Source organism: Marmota marmota, unplaced genomic scaffold, assembly GCF_001458135.2.
Source record: "Marmota marmota marmota unplaced genomic scaffold, marMar, whole genome shotgun sequence".
In the NCBI taxonomy this organism is placed as follows: domain Eukaryota; kingdom Metazoa; phylum Chordata; class Mammalia; order Rodentia; family Sciuridae; genus Marmota; species Marmota marmota.
In genome coordinates, this window is record NW_025999842.1 from 64204070 (window position 1) to 64227792 (window position 23723).

Sequence of the window (23723 nt, forward strand, 5' to 3'; positions counted from 1 at the left end):
GGGGGGGGGCGGGGGGAGATCCAGGAATTTTTATTGATTGCTATTTCTTGCCCTCTCCCACATTTTTTTTTCAATTGGTGAATTACAGGTATATATAACATGATGTTTTAAAAATTCTTTTTGGAAAAAATAATGATATAGTAATATTTATATGTGGTTCATCACTTATTTCAGGACAAAAGAAAATACGTAATCAATGGGATGTTTTTCTTTTTAACTTTTTTTGGTGACTGGGGATTGAACCCAGAGGAACTTTACAACTGAATGACATCCCCAGCCCATTTAAGTTACTTATTTATTTTTATTTGTTGGTACCAGGGATTGAACCCAGAGGTGCTTAATCACTGAGCTATGTCCCTCTTCTATTTTATTTTTTGGTCCTAGGAATTTAACCCAGGGGTGCTTTACCACTGAGCCATATCCCTAGCCCTTTTCATTTTTTATTTTTGAGATGGGATCTCACTAAATTGCTTAGGGCCTCAAGGTTGCTGAGTCTCGTTTTGAATTTGTGATCCTCCTGCCTCAGCCTTCTGAGTTGCCATGATTTCAGGTGTGTACACCATACCTGGTGTATTTTTTATTAAAAGGAACATTCAGGGATTTTTAGTTTATGGTTAAAAAACAAGACACATCAAAACAAAGAGTTAATTCAAAGAAGGATCAATATAAATTATGTAAATTGAAGTACTGAAAGAATAAACTAGAATAAAAAATTATTAATAAAGCATAAGGACAAAACGGACAACAACAAATGGATACCATATGTGTAATAAGAAGGATCCCAGAAGGAAAGAAGGAAGCCAAGAAATATTTGAATTGATGAAATAATTTGATGAAAGACATAGTAAACCTTGAACAAGATAAATACAAAGAAAACTACATTTAGGTACATTATAGTCAAGCTGCAGAAAATCAAAGAGAAAGAAAATTCTACAAGCAGACAGAGAGGTTCTAGTTTTTAATAAGAAATACTAAGTGTACTCTACCTTATCTTTCCAACAGAATGCAGCTATAAAACCTGGAGAGAATGCCAGAGAAGATATTTGAGGAGCCTATGAAATAAATATCAGCCAGGCTGGCAAGGAGGTGAGGATCCAAAGTATCACTCCTGGTGGTAAGTTTATCGTTTTTTCTCTCTTATCTCTCCCAACCTAAACTCAAGGTAGCCCAAATCATGGAGGAGGCACACACAAACAGTCAGCATTCAAGGAGATGCCCTCCTAGTTCAGGTTCAGGTTCAGGGAGTTCCATGAAAGGAGTTTCTTGGCAGCAATATAGGTGGCAAAAGGTCCTGTAGACACTGAAAACTCTTGAGAGGGAAACTTCTTTTCCAATTGGAAATAAAATCATGCAGCATGTAGTCTCAAGAAGACGGTTAGAGCCAGGTGTGGTGGTGTACACCTATAATCCCAGTGCCTCAAGAGGCTGAGACAGGAGAATCACGAATTGAATTCAAGGGCAGCAATTTATTGAGAACCTGTCTCAAAATTTTAAAAAAAAAAAGGGCTTAAGGGGCTGGGGTTGTGGCTCAGCGATAGAACACTCACCTAACACATGCAAAGCCCTGGGTTCAATCCTCAGCACCACATAAAAATAAGTAAAAAAGAGAGAGAGAGAGAGAAGATGGGGCTGGGGTTGTGGCTCAGTGGTAGAGTGTTTGCCTAGCATATGTGAGGCACTGGGTTCAATCCTTAGCACCACAAAAAATAAATAAAATAAAGGTATTGTGTCCATCTACAACTAAAAAAACAAAAGGCAGAAGATGGGTCATATATCTGTTGCTTATTTTCTCTCTCCCTCTGTCCTCTTGCTACGTTATCCTGGATGCTGTGCATTTATGTGAAATATACGGCAGAGTGGGGGCAACAAAGCCTCCTTTTCCGGTCAGAAAACTGAAAAGGGGAGTTCCAGGGAACTAGAAAGTATTATGGACATCATGGGGAGGGAAGAATATTAACCCCATAAAGTTGTTTATGAACTACTGAGCTCACCCTTCAAACTGGATCTACATGGATCTGATGCTAAAGAATATACTAAAGTCAATCATGGTAGCACCTGCCTCTAATCCTAATAACTCAGGAGGCTGAGGCAGGAAGATTTCAAGTTCAAAGTCAGCCTCAGTAACTTAGTGAGACCCTGTCTGAAAATGAAAAATAAAATAAAAAGGGTTGAGGCTGAAGCTCAGTGGCAAAGCACATCTGAGTTAATCCCCAGGGGAGGGCGAAAATTTAAGATGCTTCAATTAAGTGAACACTGAATAGGATAAACCCTAAGAAATCCATGATTTCTTACACGATCACAATACTAAAAATTAAAGAAAATAAATTATTAAAAATGGCAAGGGGGTACTGGGGATATAGTTCAGTTGGTAGGATGCTTGACTTGCATGCATAAAGTTCTGGGTTCAATCCTCAGCACCATTTAAAAAAAAAAAAGGCAAGGGAAAATAGTATATTACTTGAAGAATAGGAATGACTACAGATGTCCTATTAAATCAGAGGACAGAAGGAAGTACACATTTTTAAATGCTGCAAGAACTGAAACCATACTGCTATGGGTTTGAATATGGTTTGTTCCCACCCAAACTCATGTTGAGGCCTGGTCCCCTATATGACAGGATTTAGAAGTGGTAAGGCCTTTAAGAAGCATTTGGAGCCAGGTGTGATGGTACACACTTGTAATCCCAGCTACTTGGGAGGCTGAGGCAGGAGGAACCCAAGTTCAAGGACAGCCTGGGCAACTTAGTAAGACTGTCTCAAAATGAAAAGGGCTGGGGGTATAGCTTAGTGGTAGAGTGCTTGCCTAGCATGTGCAAGGTCCTGGGTTCACCCCTCAGTACCATAAAAATAAATAAATACATAATATTTAAAGAGACATTTGGGACATGAGGGTTCAACCTTCATGAAGGCATTAATGCCATCTCATAGGAATTAGTCAGAGTTCTCACTCTGCGGCACTGGATTGGACACCACAGAGCAGGTTATAATAAAGCAAGGCTTCTTTTGTTTGTTTTATCTCTGCCCATGGGTGTTTCTACTTCCAACTTCTACCATGTTATGAAGTGGCATGCGGTCCTTACCACATAAGGCCACCCAATCTTGGGACTTCCCAGTCTCCAGGATGATGAGCAAAAATAGCCTCTTTTCTTTATAAAAATACTGCATCCCTAGGTATTTTTTTTACCAACAGAAAATGGATCAAGACATATACCACGTGATAATTTTTTTATCCTAAGGCAGGCAGAGTCAAGACATTCTAAATTTAAGAAATTAAAAGATTTTAATCTGCTGCAAGCAAAACTGTTCTAAAATATTTGCTTAGGGAAGCTCTAGAGAACTGATAAAGAATGAATCTTGAGGGCTGGGGCTGTAGCTCAGTGGTAGAGCGATCGACTCACATGTGTGAGGCACTGGGTTCAATCTTCAGCACCACATAAAAATAAATAAAGATATTGTGTCCAAATACAACTAAGAAAGTATGAAAAAAAAAAAAAGAATGAATCTTGAAACATCAAGAATATAGGAAAAGCAAGGAAAATGCTAAATATGCATCTTTTTGTTTGGGATAGGGGATTGAACTTTTTTACTTTTTATTTTGACAGTCTTGCTAATAAATTGCTGAGGCTGGCCTTGAACTTGCTATCCTCCTGTTTCAGCTTCCAGAATAGCTGAGATTACAGATATGTGCCACTGCACCTGGCTTATTCTTCTCGTATTGAGTTCTTTAAAATAAAATAAGATGATGGTTGCCAGGCACCGTGGTGCATGCTTGTAATCCCAAGGCTCAGGGGGATCACGGGTTCAAAGCCAATGTCAGCAAAAGCAAGGCACTAAGCACTCAATGAGACCCTATCTCTAAATAAAATACAAAATAGGGATGGGGATGTGGCTCAGTGGTTGAATGTCCCTGAGTTCAATCCCTAGTACACCGCACCCTCAAAAAAGATGATGGTTGAAAGCATAAACAGTAACGCTGTTGGATAAGGTTTTAAATGTATACAGGTGTAGTATACAGCTACCACATAAAGGGTAGAGAGTAATAGAACTAGTTAGGTTCTACATTTATCTCAAAGTGATGATATACCAATTCTAAGTAGATTGTGAAAGCTTATATGTATTTTCTAGTCACTGGAACAAGCATAAATAAAACTATACAAAGGGATAATATGTTAAAAGCACAACAGAGGGAGATGTCACATACAGTGGCCTTTTAGGAAGGTTTGGAGGTCTGCCCTTCCATAAAAATGGCCATTAAATTGTAAAAATCAATTATTTTGAAATTCTAGAACCTGATCAGACACATACAACAACCAGAAGCACAACATGAAGGAGCAACTGTTAAAATTTGGTAAGACAGTAGCATCTGTGATCCAAGTACCATCTACTATCCTCTGAGGGACCCGTCAAGATGCCTGTGTTTGTTTCAACACATCCTGGAAGATTTAAACAGACACAATTTTGATCCACACAAGAAAATCTGTCAGATCATTGGCCTGGGTTGTTTGTTTTCTTACTCTTGTACTTTGCACGTCCTTCATCTAGTGTAGTTAAAACTGCTGTGTTGGATATATAATTTGCACACTGTAGTTTGTCTTTTCATTTTCTTGACTGTGTCTCTGGTAGAGCCAAACGTCTGAATTTGGATGAAGTCCAAATTATCAACTTTTTCTATTATAGATCATGAGTTTGGTGTCTTTCCTAAGAATTCTTCATCTAACCCTAAGCCCCAAAGTTTTCTCTTATGTTTTCTTCTAAAAAGTATTATAGCTTTATGTCTATTATCCCTTCATGTCTAACTCTGCTTTTATTTTTGATACTGGGGACTGAACCCATGGGTACTTTACCACTACGCTACATTCCTAAACCATTTACTTTTCTGAGACAGAGTCTCACTAAGTTGCTTTAGACCTGGCTAAATTACTAAGGCTGGCCTTGAACTTATGTAAATAGAAGGGAGACCAGTAGAGTACAGGTAGGTGATAAGAGGAGGAAGAGGACGGAAAGGAGAAATGCAAAGGAATGAAACAGACCAAATTATGCATGTATGAATGAACTCATTTTATGTATAACTATAATGCACCAATACAAAGTTAATTTCTTAAAAAAGACACTTTGAGATAAACTTGAGGGAACATGTTATCAGCAGACCTATACTATAGGAAATTCTAATAAGTTTTAAAATATATTTAATGCAATTATAGAAGTAGTTACACCTTTGAGAAGGGGTCATAGAAGAGATTTTTCTCAAGATACTCTCAAAGAATAAGAATGATCAAGAGTTAACCAGGCTTATAGTTTTATTTGTAGTATAGTTTTATTTGGGGTTGTTCCAATGATTAGAGAAAGTACAGAAGGTAGGAAGAAGTAAGATTCCAGGTAGAGGGAACAGTATAAATAAAAAACACAGTAAAAATTTAGACTTTAACCCATGTACTAGGAAATATTAAAGGATTTTCAATGGGGCAATGTATGGTCAATGTGGGCAGAGATACAGGTGTATATTTGTAGTCTGGGGCTAGAATGTGCATGAATGGAGATAAAGCTAAGAGGCAGTGGCTGACAGGGAGTAAATGGAATAAATCTAGAGACTTAAGAACTTTATGAAGATAAAAATAAGTGTAGTTGTGTGGGATAATAAAGTGTATAGTCACAGAGTATATTGAGGGTAGATATGACAGTATTGAGATGGTGGGATGAGGAAGATGGAAATTCATACATGGTATCTTTTTCTCCTTTCTCTCCCTCCCTCTCTCCCTCTCTTTCACTCTCTCCCTGTTCTTCTCCCTTTGTCTCCCTCACAGCTATCGTGAACTGCAACCTCTGAAACCAAGAGCCAAAATAAATCTTTTTTTCTCTCTTAAGAAAAAAAATCTGGGTGAGGTGGCACATGCCTGTAATCCCAGCTGCTTGGGAGGCTGAGGCAGGAGGATTGAGAGTTCAAAGCCAACCATAGCAATAGCAAGGCACTAAGCAACTCAGTGAGACCCTAGCTCTAAATAAAAGACAAAAGAAAGCTGGGGATGTGGCTCTGTGGTTGAGTGCCCCTGAGTTCAAACCCCAATACCCATTAAAAAAAAAAGAATTCATGCATGGAATTTTAGTGGGTTCATATACCCTTATAAATTTATTCTTTAACTCCAGATTAAGATACTTCTAAGTGAAATACAGGTTGAGCACCCCTAATCTAAATATCCAAAGTCTGAAATGCTATACAATCCAAAATGATTTTAGGGCTCACATGATGCCACAAATGGACAATTCCACACCTGACCTCACATGATGATTTTAGTTCAGAAGAAAGAACAGAGGCTAGGGACATAGCTCAGTGGCAAGAACTTGCCTTGCATGTCTGAGGCCTTGGGTTTGTTGTGATTTTGGAATAAACAAAATAGCAACAAAATGCCCACAAAGGCACACTAAAAATGTTGTATAAAATTTCCTTCAGTCTATGTAAGGTGTAATGAAACAAATGAATTTTGTGTTTAGACTTGGGTATCATTACCAAGATATTTCATTATGCATATACAAATATTTGAAAATGTGAACATATATGAAATTTGATACTCAAATTGCACTAATAAATAAAGGCATATGATATAGGGACTCGGTGATAATTCTTTTTTTTTTTTTTCTTTTTTATGGTGTTGGGGATTGAACCCAGGGCCTTGTGCATGCAAGGTAAGCACCCTACCAACTGATTTGCATCCCCAGCCCTCTAGGATAATTCTTTTGGTATAGATTCTATACCTTACCTTCATTTGTGTTTCTAATGGTGTCTGTGCCAAGAAAGGAGGCTGTCCCACCAACATTTCAAAAAGAATAACACCAACACTCCACCAGTCACATAACTGTGTATATCCTAAAATAAGATACCAAAAACTTATAAACTTAAAAATGCTCAGAATTAATACAACACTAACATTGATCCACCAATTTACACTCTAAAATCAATATTTCATAATAAGGTTGAAAAATAAGGCATATTTTAGTGTAAATTTTGGTTGTCTAAAGGCCTATTGAGATTATTTATTTTAAAATGCTTTACCTGTTCGCAGCAATACTTCAGGTGCAATATAATTGGGAGTCCCAACCAAAGAATGTGCTAGACATCGCTGGTGCTGGCGTGCAGCTCTCCGCTCTAATGGCTTTAATCTATCTCCACATCGACAATTTGAGGGATCACCCCATTCATTACTGAAGTCCATGCTATCTTGCCGAGGATGGTCTCCTGTACAGAAAAAGAACAACAATAAATGAAAGCAACAAAGACAAAAGTAAATCTAAAGTCTGTTTAATCTTCTGATACCATGATTTTGGGTTAACAACATGTATTAGGTGGTCTAATGAAATTGTTTGGGATTTGGAGCCATGCAGAGTTGATTCTGAATTCTACCTAATCTGCTTAATAGATGTGGGGCTTCAAACTTATTTCTTTCCTTTAAGCTATTGTAAGAAAAGATAGAATGAGGACTGGCGTTGTGGCTCAGTGGTAGTGCGCTCACCTAGCAGGCGCAGGGCCCTAGATTCAATCCTCAGCACCACTAAAAACAAATAAAGGTATTGTGTCCAACTACAACTAAAAAATAAGAATAAAAAAAAAAAAAAAAAGAAAAGATAGAATGATACTGAGTGACAATCTAAACTATAAAATATGCCAAATCACTGATGGTGTTTATTATTGATTAGGGCCTGTTTTCTGAGACATGAATAGGAAAACTTTTACATTATGAAAAATGCAAGACTCACTAATTTACTTAAAGTTAAATGATAATAATATAAGTCATGAGTAGGTAGGATTAGGATGTTATTCAGGCCAGGAATGGGGGTACACGCCTGAAATCCTAGTGACTTCAGAGGCTGAGGCAGAAATTCTAGGCCAGCCTCAACAACTTAATGAGGCCTTAAGCAACTTAGTAAGACCCTGTTTCAAAATAAAAAATAATAGCTCAGTGGTAAAGCTCATGCGTTCAATACCTAGTGCGTACATATTTAAAAGTCAAGGCTATTCCTTTACTATTCTGGGCAAATTTTCAAATTAGGTCTGTGATTCATTCAACAAATGACATTAATAAAAAATAAGGTTCTTCATTCGGGCATCTCACATTCTAATATGGGAAGAAACACAACAAATACACAAATTAAAATAGATGACAAGGCTGAAGGTACAGCTCAGTGGTAGCACAGATATTTTACATGCATAAGACCCTAGGTTTGAGCCCAAGCACAACCAAAAAAAAAAAAAAAAAAAAGGTGGTGTGGTGTTGGTGCATGCCTGTAGTTCCAACTACTCAGAAGGCAAAAGCAGGAGAATCACTTGAATCCAGAAGTTTAGGAATTTAAAGCCAGCCCGAGCAACATAGCAAGACATTGTGTCTTTTAATCCCAGCGACTCAGGAGGCCGAGACACAAGGATCACAAGTTTGCAACCAGCCTCAGCAATTTACTGAAAACTTGTCTCAAAATAAAAAGGGCTGGGGATGTGGCTCAGTGGTTAAGCACCCCTGGGTTAAATTCCCAGTACAATAAAAAAGGAAAAGAAAAAGCTGAGTGTGTTGGCACATGTTTATAATCCCAGCTATATGGGAGGCTAAGGCAGGAGGACCATCAGTTTGAGGCTAGCCTGGACAGCTTACTAAGATCCAGTCTGGGCCTGGGGATGTAGTTCAGTGCCTAGCATATGCAAGACCCTTGGTTCAATCCCTAGTACTGTAAAAGAAAAAAAAAAGGCTGTTACAGATAAGCTGGGACATGGATCTACAGAGAAGTACATAGACATAGATTCAGGGTACATTTTAGTAGTGGCATACACAGGACCTGATGATGGATGGATGAATCAGATGTGAAAATATGGGAAAGAAAATGAAGGTTACCTCAGTGGGCATAGGTGGTGTATAATTTACTAAAATGGGGACTACTCAAAGGAAGCAGACATGAGTATGGCTATTAAGAGTCCCCTATTGCCAATATGACCTCTGAAAAGCCTACTGGAAATCCATGTGGAAACACCCAGTAAATAACAGGATACAGAAATTGGTAATTTCAGAGAGACATAATTTCTGAAAAGAAAGATTTGGAAGTCATTGAATATATACAGCATTTAAAACTATGATGGCATGAAGTAACCTAGAATCATATCTGAAATTAATCTACCTATAATAATCACCTGGGAAGTTTGATTAAAGTATGCTTTCCATTTTCCAGTGAAAAGTTTTATTCAAAAGACTGGAATAGAGCTTAGGGATCATGTTTTTAAGAAGAACTCCAACTAATAATTAAGGTGAATCTGAGGAGACATAAAATTCCACCCATTTAATATTAACCTGCTTGTGTTCACAGAAGCACAGAAGGCTAATAACATCTCAGAGGATTGTTATGAACATTAAATTAGAATATATGTAAAGTACCTAGTACATAGTAAGTATTCAACAAATGTTAGATCAACTTACACTTCCATTAGCGCTTGAAGGAATCTTGGTGAGGCAGTGTGGTGTGGTAGAAATAACATGGGCCCTGTAATCAGACAAACCTGGGTTCAAAGCCTAGCCCTTACACTTAATTTGTGTCTGACCTTGAGCAAGTTACTTATCTAGCTAAGCTTTGTTTTTCTTCATCCTGCCTCATAGTGTCACAGGACTAAATAGAATCTACACATAAAAAGTATTTTGCATTAAATAAACTGTGTAACAGTTGCATAATGGAATCCTAAACAGCAGTGAAAATAAAAGTTACATGTAATAACATGGAGAAATCTCAAACAAATAAAAGAAACCAACACAGAAGAATACAATAAAATGATTACATTTAAATAAAGAGTAAGCAAAACGAAATAATATATTGTTTAAGGATATATACATATGTGATAAAAATTGGAGAAAAGGAAAAGATCTGATTATAAACTTTTTAAACAATGGTTATCTCTGGAGGACAGAAAGGGAAGTGATTATTTAAGGATTTGTAAAGTACTGATTGTTGGATATAAGGCTTCACTTTAAAACTATTTAAAAAACGCCATCTGTTACTTCAAAATAAAATTTTTTAAACAGCTTAACTAAAAAAAATATCAGTAGTATTTAATCAAATTTAACAATGTTTCATTTTCTAAGTCTATGCGCCTAAAGAATTCACCCAAGTTTATCCAAAATTCAAGACCTGACCCAGGTCTTTTGGCTTCCATCCAGTGATGACCCCATCTTATATTTTACTGCATAAATAAATCACATTATTATAAATTAAATTTTTGAGTTTGCTTACCACTTTGATAGTACTTGGAATCATGTGTCCATCTGAAGCCAGTGCAAAGGCCGAAGTCAGTCAATTTAATATGACCATCACGATCAATCAAAATGTTATCAGGCTTAATATCCCTATGAATAAAACCCATTTTATGAACACTTTCGACTGCACAAGTAAGTTCTGCTATGTAGAACCTTGCCAGATTTTCTGGAAAGATGCCCATTCTAATTAAGAGGCTCATCATATCACCCCCGGGAATGTAATCCATCACAAAGTATAAATTGTCCTTATCTTGGAATGAATAATATAAGCGAACTACCCATTCATTGTCAGCTTCAGCCAGTATATCTCTCTCAGCTTTAACATGTGCGACTTGATTTCGAAGCAGAACATCTTTCTTTCGAAGAGTTTTTGTTGCATACAAAGCCTTAGTATCTACTTTTCTTGCTAGACACACTTCACCAAATGCTCCTATTCCTAGGGTCTTTATCTTCACAAACATAGACTTGTCCATTTTAGCCCTTTTAAGACGAATGTAGTTAGACTCTTTTTGGCAAAGCATCTTTCTCATTTGATCCTGGGCATCTTGAGATAATCCAACCTAGGTAAATAAACTAAATGTTAAATGAGGAATTGTCATCTTCAATATTCAGTATTAGAAATAGCTTAGAAGAAATTCAGGCATATATGTAAAGGTTAAATGCACAATAATTTTTAATAAAGCATGTTAGACATCTAGAATGTATTTCAGAGAAAATTATATGATCAAAAGTGTAGCTTAAGAGATAGTTAACAGAATGCACAAAGTAACTATGCAAATTCAGCTAAGGGAAACAAGAAAAGGAGGATACCAACAGTCAGCTTTCTATTCTTCTCTAATAGAACACTCAAAGAATAGCTTTCCAATGTGCAATAAAACACATATTTGTCCACATGCACTCTCATCTGTCTCCATGCATATTCATCCCAAATGATAGGATTAGATTGCCTTCACTAAATGCTACTTTTTGTGGATGTCTAGGTCTTAAATATTCTTCCTCTCATTTTATCCTACATGAAAAAAAATTCTTGCATTCCAAGCTCATTTGTTCTAAAAAATAAATAAATAAATAAATAAATAAAAGTGATGTATTACAAACAGAACAATGCTTTCTCTACCCTATCAATCCTTTTCCTGTTCTCAAGAAGTAGGTACTAGTCATTGATACTCTTTTTTTTACCTTTCTTAGAGCATCAGAGAAGGGGTAGGACTCAGTTCATTGCAACCACAAAATTAAGTGTCTCTATCTCATTTAAAAGGGACAAATTGTTTGGCTACAAAGTATCTTTTAGATATTTTGGAATATTTCAGAAAATAGTTGGTGTGACTCACAGAAATAGAAATAAAAAAAAACTTCTAAGTAGATATGGAATACCTGATTTTGATCTAACTGAAGGGTCTAAATGGAAAAAGAATTCAACTAGAAAAGTAGGGCCTAATTTTAGAAATGTCAAGACTAATTAAAATACAGCAACCTCATGCTTCTGTTAGGATGCACATTTCCATGCAACATCTTCTAAGAGTGGCATGCCAAACTTAGTAATATAGAACTGTTTCTCTTAAAATCTTACTTGCCTACACAGTAATGGAGGCTACAGAAGTCAGCAAAGCTTCCAACACCATAAAAGTTTAAATCAGCTATTAGTGAAAGTGAAGAGGAAAAAGGAAAAATGAACTAAGAAAATACATACAGACAGACTTTAGTAAGAAATCCTAAGAACTACAATATGGATAAAGTCATAGAAATAATCATGGTTTTACTCAAACACAATTTAGTTTATAATAAGAATAACAATGTTGTATATAAAATCTGATTTAGAATAATCATTTTTGAAGAATAACTTTATGAAGTATGTGAAGTTGTTAAATCACAAGTTTGAGCTTCTTGGATTTTGACTGGTAATAAGATGAGAAATCAAATCTTCAAATTCTAAGCATATGATAAAAATGATGATGATGATCATGATACTATGTAGTATCTAGTAAAGAAATTTATGTAGAATCACAACACAAATCAAAATGATCAAAGTGTTTATATTCTGACTTATTAATATCAGCATATTTTTCTCAGAACACTATTAAAATGAAATTAGAAGAGGAAACTAATTGATGAGATATCTGATACTTTGACCCAGATATTTCTCACTGATTTTTGAATGTTGTAAGATAACGCACAAAATCTAGAAAATAACCCTTATTCCAATTTCTGTATAAAATGTTTATATATACCTAAACCAGTATATTATAAATTATATATTTTTTAAAATTTACAAGAACTTTACTACAGGAAATTCTGAGTAAATCTTGAAATACTAAAATAAAATGCTATAATAAAAAATGCTTTAAAGTTCATTCACTTTAATGACTGATAATATATCTTGCTATAAGAAATAAGAAACATACTGGAGCACAATATTTTAAAATAAATAACCAGGAAACAGATGATTAAGTATAAAATAGTTATTTTAAAAAGTTTTACCCGCATCATTTCATTCTCTAATTGTTTTTTACGATGCAGACGTTGCTGATGAGATTTGAGGACATTTTCTACATGCTGCTCCATAAAGAATTTAAATGCCTGAGGAGAATAACTCTGAATACGAGATTCTCTTCGCTCTTCATCTTTCTTGTTTTTCCTAACAGTGATAGGTGAAGTTGTAATCTGCTTCTTTTCTTTATCCCCACTATCAACATTTTCAAAACTTTTCTCACCCTCATCTTCATTGGATAAGCTAGGCTGATCCTCTTTACTAGATTTATTTACAGGTTCATACGGAGGAACAGATGGGTTTTGGTGTAGCAGATGTTTTGGATAAGGTGGTGGTGGACCTTGATAGTTTGGAGCTTCAGCAACAGGTGGCATAACAGCCATATTGGAAGTAGTACCCTCAGAAAAAGGGCTGGGTTGAACAGTCTGAATTGGTTGTGGTATCCAAGAAGGGTGGGTAGGTGCTAACGCAGTCTGTAGCTCTGGTTTTAATACACGCATACTTTTCACAGGCTGTTGAATGGGAGCTGGTGTGATCGCAGTGACTGTTGTAGCTGAAGGCTGAGAATTAGCAGAGTGACTTGTTCTATTTCCTAAGGGGTTATTAAACGAATTTGACCTCACTGGTATGTTAGGCTGCCATGTAGGAATCTCATGCCCGCTGCTTGGGGATGACTGGGCAGGAGCAGAAGATGACTGAGGCCAAGTTGTCTGCAGTCCAGGTATATTAATGTTATAAAGTTCCAGGTTATGACTGTTTCTGTTTGGCACTATCATAGACTGAGGAATATTTCCATTTGGGTATGACGAAGGAGCAGCAGACCCCCCTGTTTGTAAAGCAGAAGGGCTTTGTCCATTAGCTGGGGTCAGAGGATACGGTGGGGGTGGCTGCCGATTCACAGTGCCAGCAGGGACAACATTTTGGTGTATCATAAAGTCAGTCTGACCACCACCATTCTGAATTCCAGGTCTCCCTGGTGGAAAGTTAAATTTGTTAGAACTCTGCATGATGATTGGTTGTCTGCCCACAGGAACAGAACCAATGCCTCTCTGTCCCTGGTTAGGAGGATTCATGGGGGAAGTGTTAAGAGGTGGTGGTGGATAGCCCTCCTGCCATGCCCCAGGTGGAACAGGAGAGATTCGGGAGATTACATATTCCATGTTCCCAGAATACCTCTTTGTTTGAGAGTTTGGTTCCCAAGATGGGGGAGGTGGAGTTGTACCTCGTGGAGGGGGAGTCTGGCCTCTTGGAGGTGGTGGAGGAGTAACACTCCTTACTTGAGGTGGTGGTGGGGGGTTCACTCTCTGTCCATTGCTAGGGTGAGCTTGAGCAAATGCTGTTATACCAGATCCAGATAAAGGTCTTCCTACATCTGTCTGTGAGTTGGGACTTTCAGAACGGTAGACCACACTTTCTCCCAGAGGTGGGCCATGTCTCTGAGGAACTAAAGATTCTTTAGAGCCTTTCCAGCTTTGTTTACGGTTAATTGATTGTTGCACACTCCCTATGATAATAAAAGAGAAAAAAAATCATATTTTTAACCTCTTGCTTCTGAAAACTTTAGCTTAAAATTCTGATATGACTAAATGATACTCGAGTCTCAAGAATTAAGAAATCGGGAGGCTGAGGCAGGAGGATCATAAATTTGAGGCTAGCCCCAGCAACTTAGCAAGACACAAATTAAGAAAAAAAAAAAAAAAGATGGGTGGGCATAGTGATAAAGTACCTCTGGGTTCAATCTCCAGTATTAAAAAAAAAATTTTTTATTAAGAAAATGGGAATAAGTTCAAAAGATCTATTTGTACAACATGGTGACATAGTTAATAACAAAGCATTGTATCCTTGAAATCTGCTGAAATTTGAAATGTTCTCACCACCAAAAAAAAATTATGTGAGGCACTGCATGTTAACTATCTTGATTTAGCCCCAAAAGAAAAATAATTATAAAATAATGAAGCTTGTTTATTTTTGACTAATATATTCTTATGGCTCAAAATTTATAAGGTACAATATAGAGTTGGGATTATGGCTCAGTTGGTAGAGTGCTTGCCTGGCATGTACAAGGGCCTGGTTAATCCCTAGGATCACCAACAAAAAAAAAAAAAATCAAAATAATACTCACTTTTGTCCCTTATCCCAGCAGTTTCCTTCACTAAAGGTAACTAATGTCATCATTAGTACATGAGAGGAAAGTAGTGTACTTTCTATGTAGTATTGTGCCTGCATTTTTCTTTCATTTAAAAAATGGAGGTTCTATATCAGCATATAAAGTGTTTCCTCATTTAAAATAATGTTATGCTGGGCACAATGGTATACACCTATAATCCCAGGACTCAGGAGGCTGAGGCAGTAGGATCACGAGTTCAAACTCAGCCTCAGCAACTTAGAGGCCCTAAGCAGCTCAGCAAGACCCTGTCTCTAAATAAAATATAAAAAAGGGCTGGGGATATGGCTCAGTGGTTAAGTGCCCCTGGGCTCAATTCCTAGCACTAAATAAATAAATAAGCAAATAAATAAATAAATAAAATGTTATCATGTTTTCCCCACCTATTGTATAGAGTATCTTAATTTATTTGATCAGTGCCTTAAAACAGATGGGCATTTATAATGTTTCCAGTCTTGTGTGTCTCCCCCCCACACACACAAAGCAATGAAAAATTTTGTGCAAATATAATTTCATATATATATACATATATATACGCACAGGTATCTGCAGATAAATTTCTAGAGACGAAACTACTGAGCCAAAGGGTATGTCCATTTGTAATTTTGATAGATACAGCTACTATTTTTTTTTTGGAGGGTTCTGGGGATTAACCCAGGGGTGGTTTACCACTGAGCTACACATCCCCAGAACTTTTATTTTTTTATTTTAAGACAAGGTCTTGCTAAGTTGCAGAGGCTACCTCAAATTTGCAATCCTCCTGCCACAGCCTACAGACTTGCTGGGAAAATAGGCATGCACCACCACACCTACTTTTAAGTACATTTTAACATGGGTTTTAAAAGAAAAAGTAGGGGATAACCAGCTGAACATACAGTATAGCTTATAGTATCTGCCTTTGATGGAGTTTCTAAATAAATGAAATAAGCAAGAAAATGGACAATATATTTTAAAAAGCAGCATTTAAAATGAGACAGTCTGTCCTCTCAAAAATATATAAAAAATTTTAAAGTAAATAAATAAATAAATAGATTTATTTATTTATTTTTAAAACACTATTGAGGCTCAGAAAATGATACCCCAAAGATCTGACATGCTAAACTGGACAAAATGTCAGAACTAAGGTCTCCTTCACCCATTTCCCCATGGTCAGTGATTCACTTTCTCAGAAGCACTTATCTGACTATGGGAAGTTCCCTTCCCAGAAGGAAAGCAGTTGTTATGAATCTCATTAACCAGGAAGGATTAACCACTGGAGAAGAGACTGAACTCAAATATCAAACCTAGAGCCCAGAGGAACTTTGTCCCAGGCCACTGTCTATTCTTGGACTCATTCATTTCTCCTAAAAGAAAACCCCATAGTATGGCAATATGTAAATCAATGGATGTGTAACTGATGTGATTCTGCAATTTGTATACGGGGTAAAAATGGGAGTTCATAACCCACTTGAATCAAAGTGTGAAATATGATATATCAAGAACTATGTAATGTTTTGAACAACCAACAATAAAAAATTAAAAAAAAAAAAGAAAACCCCACGAATTGAAAGGTTAATATTATCTTGAGAGAAAATAATGTAATAATGTGACCAAAAAACAGAACAAAATAATATATGTTCAGAATGTACAGTTTAGCACTTTGCTTTATCTAGGCTGTAGCAGCATTTTGGACTTCAGAGAAAGTTATCTCTCTGGGCAAGCCAGACAAGTCCTCCAGGCACAAGGCCCAGTCTCACTTTCCTCAGAGAGCCAGCTGACGCTAATACCACATCATTCATCCATTTTTTATGAGTTAAAAAAATATTTTTTTAATTTAAAAAGAAAATGGGGGGTTGGAGCTACAGCTCAGTGGCAGAGCGCTTGCCTAGCATGTTCAAGGCACTGGGTTTGATCCTCAGCACCACAGAAAAATAAATAAACAAATAAAATAAGCATTGGGTTTGATTCTCAGCACTGCATATATATAAATCAAAAAATATAGTCCGTGGACAACTAAGAAAATATTGAAGAAAAAAAAAAAACCCCAAGATTGTACATACATTGTATACTACCACAGAAATGAAAAGCTTTCTATTTGTGGGGCTGGGGATATAGTAGAGTGCTTGCCTTGCATGCACAAGGCTCTGGGTTCGGTCCCCAGCCCCCTTGCCCCGACAAGCTGTGTTCTATTTGTGTACAACAAACCAAAATACATTCTACTGTCATGTATAACTAATTAGAATTAAAAAAAAGGGGGGGCTCCTCTGGGAGGGTGACTTAAGAATTCACTGGATAATAATCCTGGGTTGGGAGCTTTGTATTTTCCAAGAACAAAAAGAAACCCAGTCCAGTCACAGAGCATCAGATGAGGAGAAGAATGGTACTAGACGAAATATGATAGGTAACCAGACTATGGAGAAGAATTTGTAAGGAATTCAAAGTCAATGAAGGCAGAGTTAGAGTATCCTCTATAAAGGATTTAAATAGCAATCTTATCTATCTTATTATGGACTTGGTTAATAAAACTTTGGTCATGGGAAATAGGTAGATTGATTCTACTATAAATTCCTAATTAGTATCCTCAAATGACTCAGCATGACCAGGAAATTTTATTATTTCTTTGGTCTCCACTATTACCATCCTCAGTCTCCTGAAATTGTCTTCTTATTCCTCACTCATGACTTAAGCAAATGAATTGATTTTCTACTTCAGAGAAAGGAGAAGACATTAGAAAGTAATTCCCTTATCTTCCCTATGTAACACAGGCCTATCTAGGCCTATGAAAGTAGAATGATTTGCTCTTTGTAGCTGATCCCCCATCCTATGTTTTGGATCCTATCTCTTCTTGGCTTCTCAGGAACCTTAACTGATCATTCTCCCTTGAATATTTAAATTCATCCTCTTAACTGAAGAGTATTCAGGTTTTTGCTTTGTTTTGTTTTGTTTTAGTGGTGCTGGGGATTGAACCCAGCGCCTTGTGTATGCTAGGCAAGCACTCTACCAACTGAGCTATATGCCCAGCCCCTCCAGTTATCTATTAAACATGTCTATGGGGTAGAGATAAAGAGTCTGTCTGGAAATTCTGTCTGCTCAAGTTTGTTGTGAACCTAAAACTGCTTTCAAAACTAAGATCTACTAAAAAAGAAAAAAGAAAAAAAAAAGGAACATGTCAAAATAAATAAACAAATAAAGACAATTCGTTCTCCACTTCCATTCAGGCCTCTACCTCAAAATGTTTTCTAGAGCTGGTACACAACTAATAGTAGTCCAACATCAGTTAAGTATAGAAGAATAAGAATTGAGGGGCTGGGGTTGTGGCTCAGTGGTAAAGCATTTGCCTAGCACATGTGAGGCACTGGGTTCGTTTCTCAGCACCACATAGAAATAAATGAATAAAATAAAGGTCTATTAACTACTTAAAAAATATTTAAAAAAAAAAAAAGAATAAGAATTGAACTTTTGTCAGACATGGGGCCCAAGCCTATAATCCCAGTGATTTATGAGGCTGAGGCTGAGGCAGGAGGACCAAGAAAGAGTTTAAACCCAGCCTCAGCAACTTAGCGAGGCCCTAAGAAACTCAGCGAGACCCTATCTCTAATAAAATATAAAAAAATGATTGGGGGGGCTGGGGCTGTAGCTCAGTAGTAGCACACTTACCTGGTATGTATAAGGCACTGGGTTCGATTCTCAGCACCACGTATAAATAAATAAGCATCTATCAACAATTAAAAAAATATTTTTAAAAGGGGGGGGGGGTGATGGGGCTGTGGCTCTGTGGTCAAGAGCCCCTGAGTCCAATCCCTGGCACCCAAATAAATAAATAAATAAATAAGTGATTGAACTTTTACAGAAATTTGATGGAGCAATCTGATGTCTATTAAGCCTTATAATAAAATATTTGGATTTATACTTTGTCATTTAAATTTTTAATTTTCCAATTCATTTTTATTGTATTTTATAAATTGATTAATTTATAATTAATTGGAAATTAAAGAAACCAAAGCTCTTCACCACAGATTATCTGAATTTTCTGATCTGTAGTCACACATTGTACCCCACCACAGATTATTTTGGAAGCACTACTCTTGCTGATGTCTTTCCTTATTCTCTTATCACAGAAAAATTTCTCTAAGAGTTGCTATATATTGGCCAGGCATGGTGGTGCATGCCTGTAACTGGAGGTTGAGGCAGGAGGATCACGAGTTCAAAGACAGCCTAAGTGAAGCCCTGTTGCTAAATAAAACCCAAAAAGGGCTGGAAATGAGGCTCAGTGGTTAAGTGCTTCTAGGTTCAAACTCTTATACACCCTCCACAAAAAGTTGCTATATTTGTGTTCTTTTCTACCTCATATCATATTGATTCCTCAGCCCTCTTCAATCTGAATTATGTTCCTACTACTGGAGAAACAAGTTACCCTATAATTATGAATTATGACCTCTTCCAAAATCCATGTCGAAGCCCTAACCCCTCATTCCCCTTCAAATGGGACCACATATGATAATTAAGGTTAAATGATGTCACTAGGGTGGGCTATAATGCAATATGACCTCTGTTTCTATAAAAGAAAATCTGCACAAGTGTACTGGCACATGCCTGTGATCCCAGAGACTCTGGAGGCTAAGACAGAAGGATCACAAGTTTGAGGCTAACCTCAGCAACCTAGTGAGACCCTGTCTGAAAAGTAAGAACCAGGGGTTTAGGGTTGTGGCTCAGTAGTAAAGCACTTGCTTAACATGTGTGAGGCACTGGCTTTGATTCTCAGCACCACATGTAAATAAATAAAATAAAGATCCATTGACAACTAAAAAATTTAAAAAAGATAATAATAAAAAGAAAAAGTAAAAACTGGATGGAAGATGTGGCTTGATAGGTTCAATCACACACACAAAAAAAATATACACACACACACACATACATATATACACTTAAATAACAAATAAATTTATGCTTGGTATATTAAGTGAATAAAGTAGGATTCAGTAAGAGGCCCCTTCCCTTTTGCCTCAGCCACAAGAATCAAAAATACTTGTGTATTATAGATTTACTCAGATTTCCCTTGAGAAAAGACTGGGAGCAACACATCAAAATGTGGAGTTACTAACAGTAATTAGTAATTACTACAGTAATTACTACTACAGTAATTACTAATTACTGTTAGTAATTCTTATCCAAATATTCTATAATGAATACATTTTACTTTTTATAGTATGAAAAAATATAAAAAAAAATTGTATAATGTTATGTTGGGAGGAAATGATTCATTTAGATTATGATACAACCAGTCAAGTAGTTTGCAGACTAGACTGCTGCTTATTAGAATTACCCATTAATTTTTTTTTTTTTTTAATATTTATTTTTTAGTTCTCGGCGGACACAACATCTTTGTTTGTATGTGGTGCTGAGGATCGAACCCGGGCCGCACGCATGCCAGGCGAGCGCGCTACCACTTGAGCCACATCCCCAGCCCCATACCCATTAATTTTTAAACATGAAAGTCTCACCCTCAAAGTAATTCTGGCATAACACTATAACTTTATAGTGTTAAAATTTCAGACTTTCATTTATTGGGCTGCTTTTAAAAATTTCTAAGACCAAAGACTTGACATACTTAAGTGTTTAAAAACTGTACCATAAAAGAGACTAGAAAAAAAGGTTTGATGAATCACCTGGTTTCATGCTGGCATTAATAGGTCTAGCAGCTGCTGCAGCCATCTGTTCCCGCCGAGGATCTTGGTAACTCATTTTACTAATGAATTCAATCGCTGCTTCTATACTTCTGTTATTAGTTTTCTGAAGAGCTTGTATAACCATATCCTGATATGAAGTTTAAAAACAAAAAAGAAAAAAACTTTAAATCTTATAATTAATAAAAGAGAAAGAACACTGAGTTCTACCAGGGAAATTCCTAATTATAAATGACAAAGCCCCAGTTCTTAATATCAATATTCTATTTGCAACTATTAAAAACAAACAAAAAAAGGACTAAACTTGGCATTGTGCACGTTAGGCACACACTGTGCCACTGAACTAAATCCCAAACTCCCCAAAACTCCAATCTCAAATTACTAAAGTTAAACAAAGAAAAATTTTAAAACGTTTCTTGAATATTTTCAGCTTTATATAATGTGTTACTGTTTCCTTCTAGGATTAACTTCTTCAGGGTACAATTATAACGCAATTTTGATTATTTTTCATTCTTATATAAACAGAGACTACCAGAATGTTTTGTTTTTTTTTTTAAAGCATCAAAGTACTGGAAAAGACATTTTTGTATCATTAAATATTTTATCAAGCAACTTTGCCACTATGTATACTAATAAAAGAACTACAAAGTTCTGGTTTTTATCCTCTTAAGAGGTTACATTTTCAGGAAATTATATTTGTAGGGGCAAAAAAATACAGGAAAAATGGTAAAAGAAAATACTAAACTAAATATAATAATTATGTGATGAAGATTTTAAGAAGTTAGATAGTAAAGGGAGTGACTCATAGTGGGGTAGGGAGGGAGAGCATGGGAGGATTAGATTAATTCTAGATAGGGAAGAGGGGTGGGAGGGAAGGGGAGGGGGAAGGGGATTAGCAAGGATGGTGGAATGTGATGGTCATCATTATACAAAGTACATATATGAAGACTTGAATTGGGTATCAACATAACCTTATATACAAACATACCTTATATACAAACAGAGATATGAAAAATTGTGGTATATATGTGTATTAAGAATTGTAATGCAAAAAAAATGTTCATATATAATGGCATAAATTGACGTGAACATACTTTATGTAGAGATACGAAAAATTGTGCTCTATATGTGCAAAAAAGAAGAAGTTAGATAGTGTGATGCAACAAACAGGATTTGGAATTAGACTGATCTGAGGTTGAATTCTAGCAGCTCAACTTCATAACTGTGTGAATTCTGGTAAGTTAACATTTCAGAATCTGTTTCTTCAACTATAAGAAGTTACAGGGTTGATGTGAGGAGTAAATAAGAAAATGCATAAAGCACATAAGTGCAGTGCCTAGAGCTCAAATGCTAGTTGTCTTCCTTTATTACTTGTCCTTTATGTTAAATGTAAACCCAAATTATACATTAACATACAGAAAATATGATGACATGCAGTTTTCAAGAGGGAGGCAACAACATATTTGTTCTAGAGGATTTAATATTTTCAAATGATATCTAAAAAATAGGAAATGGCTTAGAAAGACTAATGGGTGAACAGGCTGCCAACAGATGTTAACATCTTATGTAAAATGACTGGAAGATGAATGTGAGACCAAACAAAGAAGGATATGGTAGAAACCTACTGACTACTTAAGATCCATTCTCCCTTTCTTGAGAAGGTTACGCTTCTTGTTTCTGGAATAATTTTGCTATCTCTCATTCAGGTACTGGTCCTTGCATCCTGTTTCCTAGGGAGCTGATACAATACCTGTGCCAGAGAATGCTGCCACTAAGAAGTAAAAGTTGACACTAATAAAAAGTCCCTGGCTCTGATCTTTAACAGTCTGAGCCAACGACAGCTATTTAAAGTAAATTGTTATCTTGTTTAAAGAGTTATTTTGATTTTTTTTTCATTTTTAAACTGACAAAGAATTTTAATATTTAAATGTACAATGATGGTGGAGAGTTTTTGTTTTATTTACTATTTGAACTCAAATTGTTCTCTCTGTAATTTATTTTTTATTTTATTTTTTTAATTAATTTTTATTGTTGGTTGTTCAAAACATTACATAGTTCTTGATATATCATATTTCACACTTTGATTCAAGTGGGTTATGAACTCCCATTTTTACCCCATATACAGATTGCAGAATCACATCGGTTACACATCCACTGATTTACATATTGCCAAACTAGTGTCTGTTGTATTCTGCTGCCTTTCCTATCCTCTACTATCCCCCCTCCCCTCCCCTCCCCTCTTCTCTCTCTACCCCATCTACTGTAATTCATTTCTCCCCCTTGATTTTTGTTAAAAGTGACCAAACTCAATCCCTAACTGAAACAAAAGTACAATATGGTCACATTTAATGACAATTAGATTTTGCAAATTTGTAATGAGATACAAAGAAACTAATAAGTCTCATTTTGTATGCAAATCTGAAAGAATACAAAAATCACCTAAAATTAGAATTCCTGAGGGAGTGCTTAATTTTAAAACTGGTAAACCAAGTGTACTATAAATATGCTATTATCTATCACATGGCAATGCCACCTTCACTGGCAAGAAAATTGGCACTCACTGTCCTTTTTCAATATGTGGAAATCATATTCTTCTTAATTGCACTGGAATTTCTGCCTATTTTTTTTTTATTATGCTGGCAATTATTTAGTTATGTATTTTAGTATTAGGGATTTAACTCAGGAGCACTCTACCACTGAGATACATCCCAGCCCTTTTAATCTTTTTTAAATTTTGAGACAGGTTTTCACTAAGTTGCAGAGGCTGACTTTCAACTTATAATCCTCATGCCTCAGCCTCCCAAGCTGCTTGAATTGCAGGCATGCATGGCTTTTATATCTTAATATTTATTGTTATGTTTTAAACTATTTTTTCCTTCTGTAACATCAACCAAGGTTCACTAAGTAGGGGTGTAGTGCCACTATAAAAGAGTATCCTCAGGGGCTGGGGATGTGGCTCAAGTGGTAGCGCGCTAGCCTGGCATGCGTGCGGCCCAGGTTCGATTCTCAGCACCACATACAAAGATGTTGTGTCTGCCAAGAACTTAAAAAAAATAAATAAATATTAAAAATTCTGTCTCTCTCTAAAAAAAAAAGTTAAAAAAAAAAAAAAAGAGTATCCTCAACTCAATAATT

General features: G+C 36.2%; 1 protein-coding gene across 4 annotated transcripts in view; it reads right to left on the reverse strand.

Annotated features, from left to right (window-relative positions):
* The window catches only part of Lats1 (large tumor suppressor kinase 1), a 44925-nt gene that overhangs the window by 4693 nt on the left and 16509 nt on the right, over positions 1-23723 (reverse strand). Inside the window, exons 3-8 of one of the 4 annotated variants that reach the window (XM_048799716.1) lie at positions 20571-20718; positions 13984-14265; positions 12752-13734; positions 10251-10833; positions 7045-7227; positions 6752-6858 (exon numbers count right to left, since the gene is read on the reverse strand). In XM_048799716.1, coding sequence (XP_048655673.1) covers positions 6752-6858; positions 7045-7227; positions 10251-10833; positions 12752-13734; positions 13984-14265; positions 20571-20718 — 2286 coding nt within the window. Of the gene's footprint in view, positions 1-968; positions 1478-6751; positions 6859-7044; positions 7228-10250; positions 10834-12751; positions 14266-20570; positions 20719-23723 lie in introns of those variants that run through there. The other 3 variants (XM_048799719.1, XM_015502150.2, XM_048799723.1) reach the window with 3 other exon arrangements.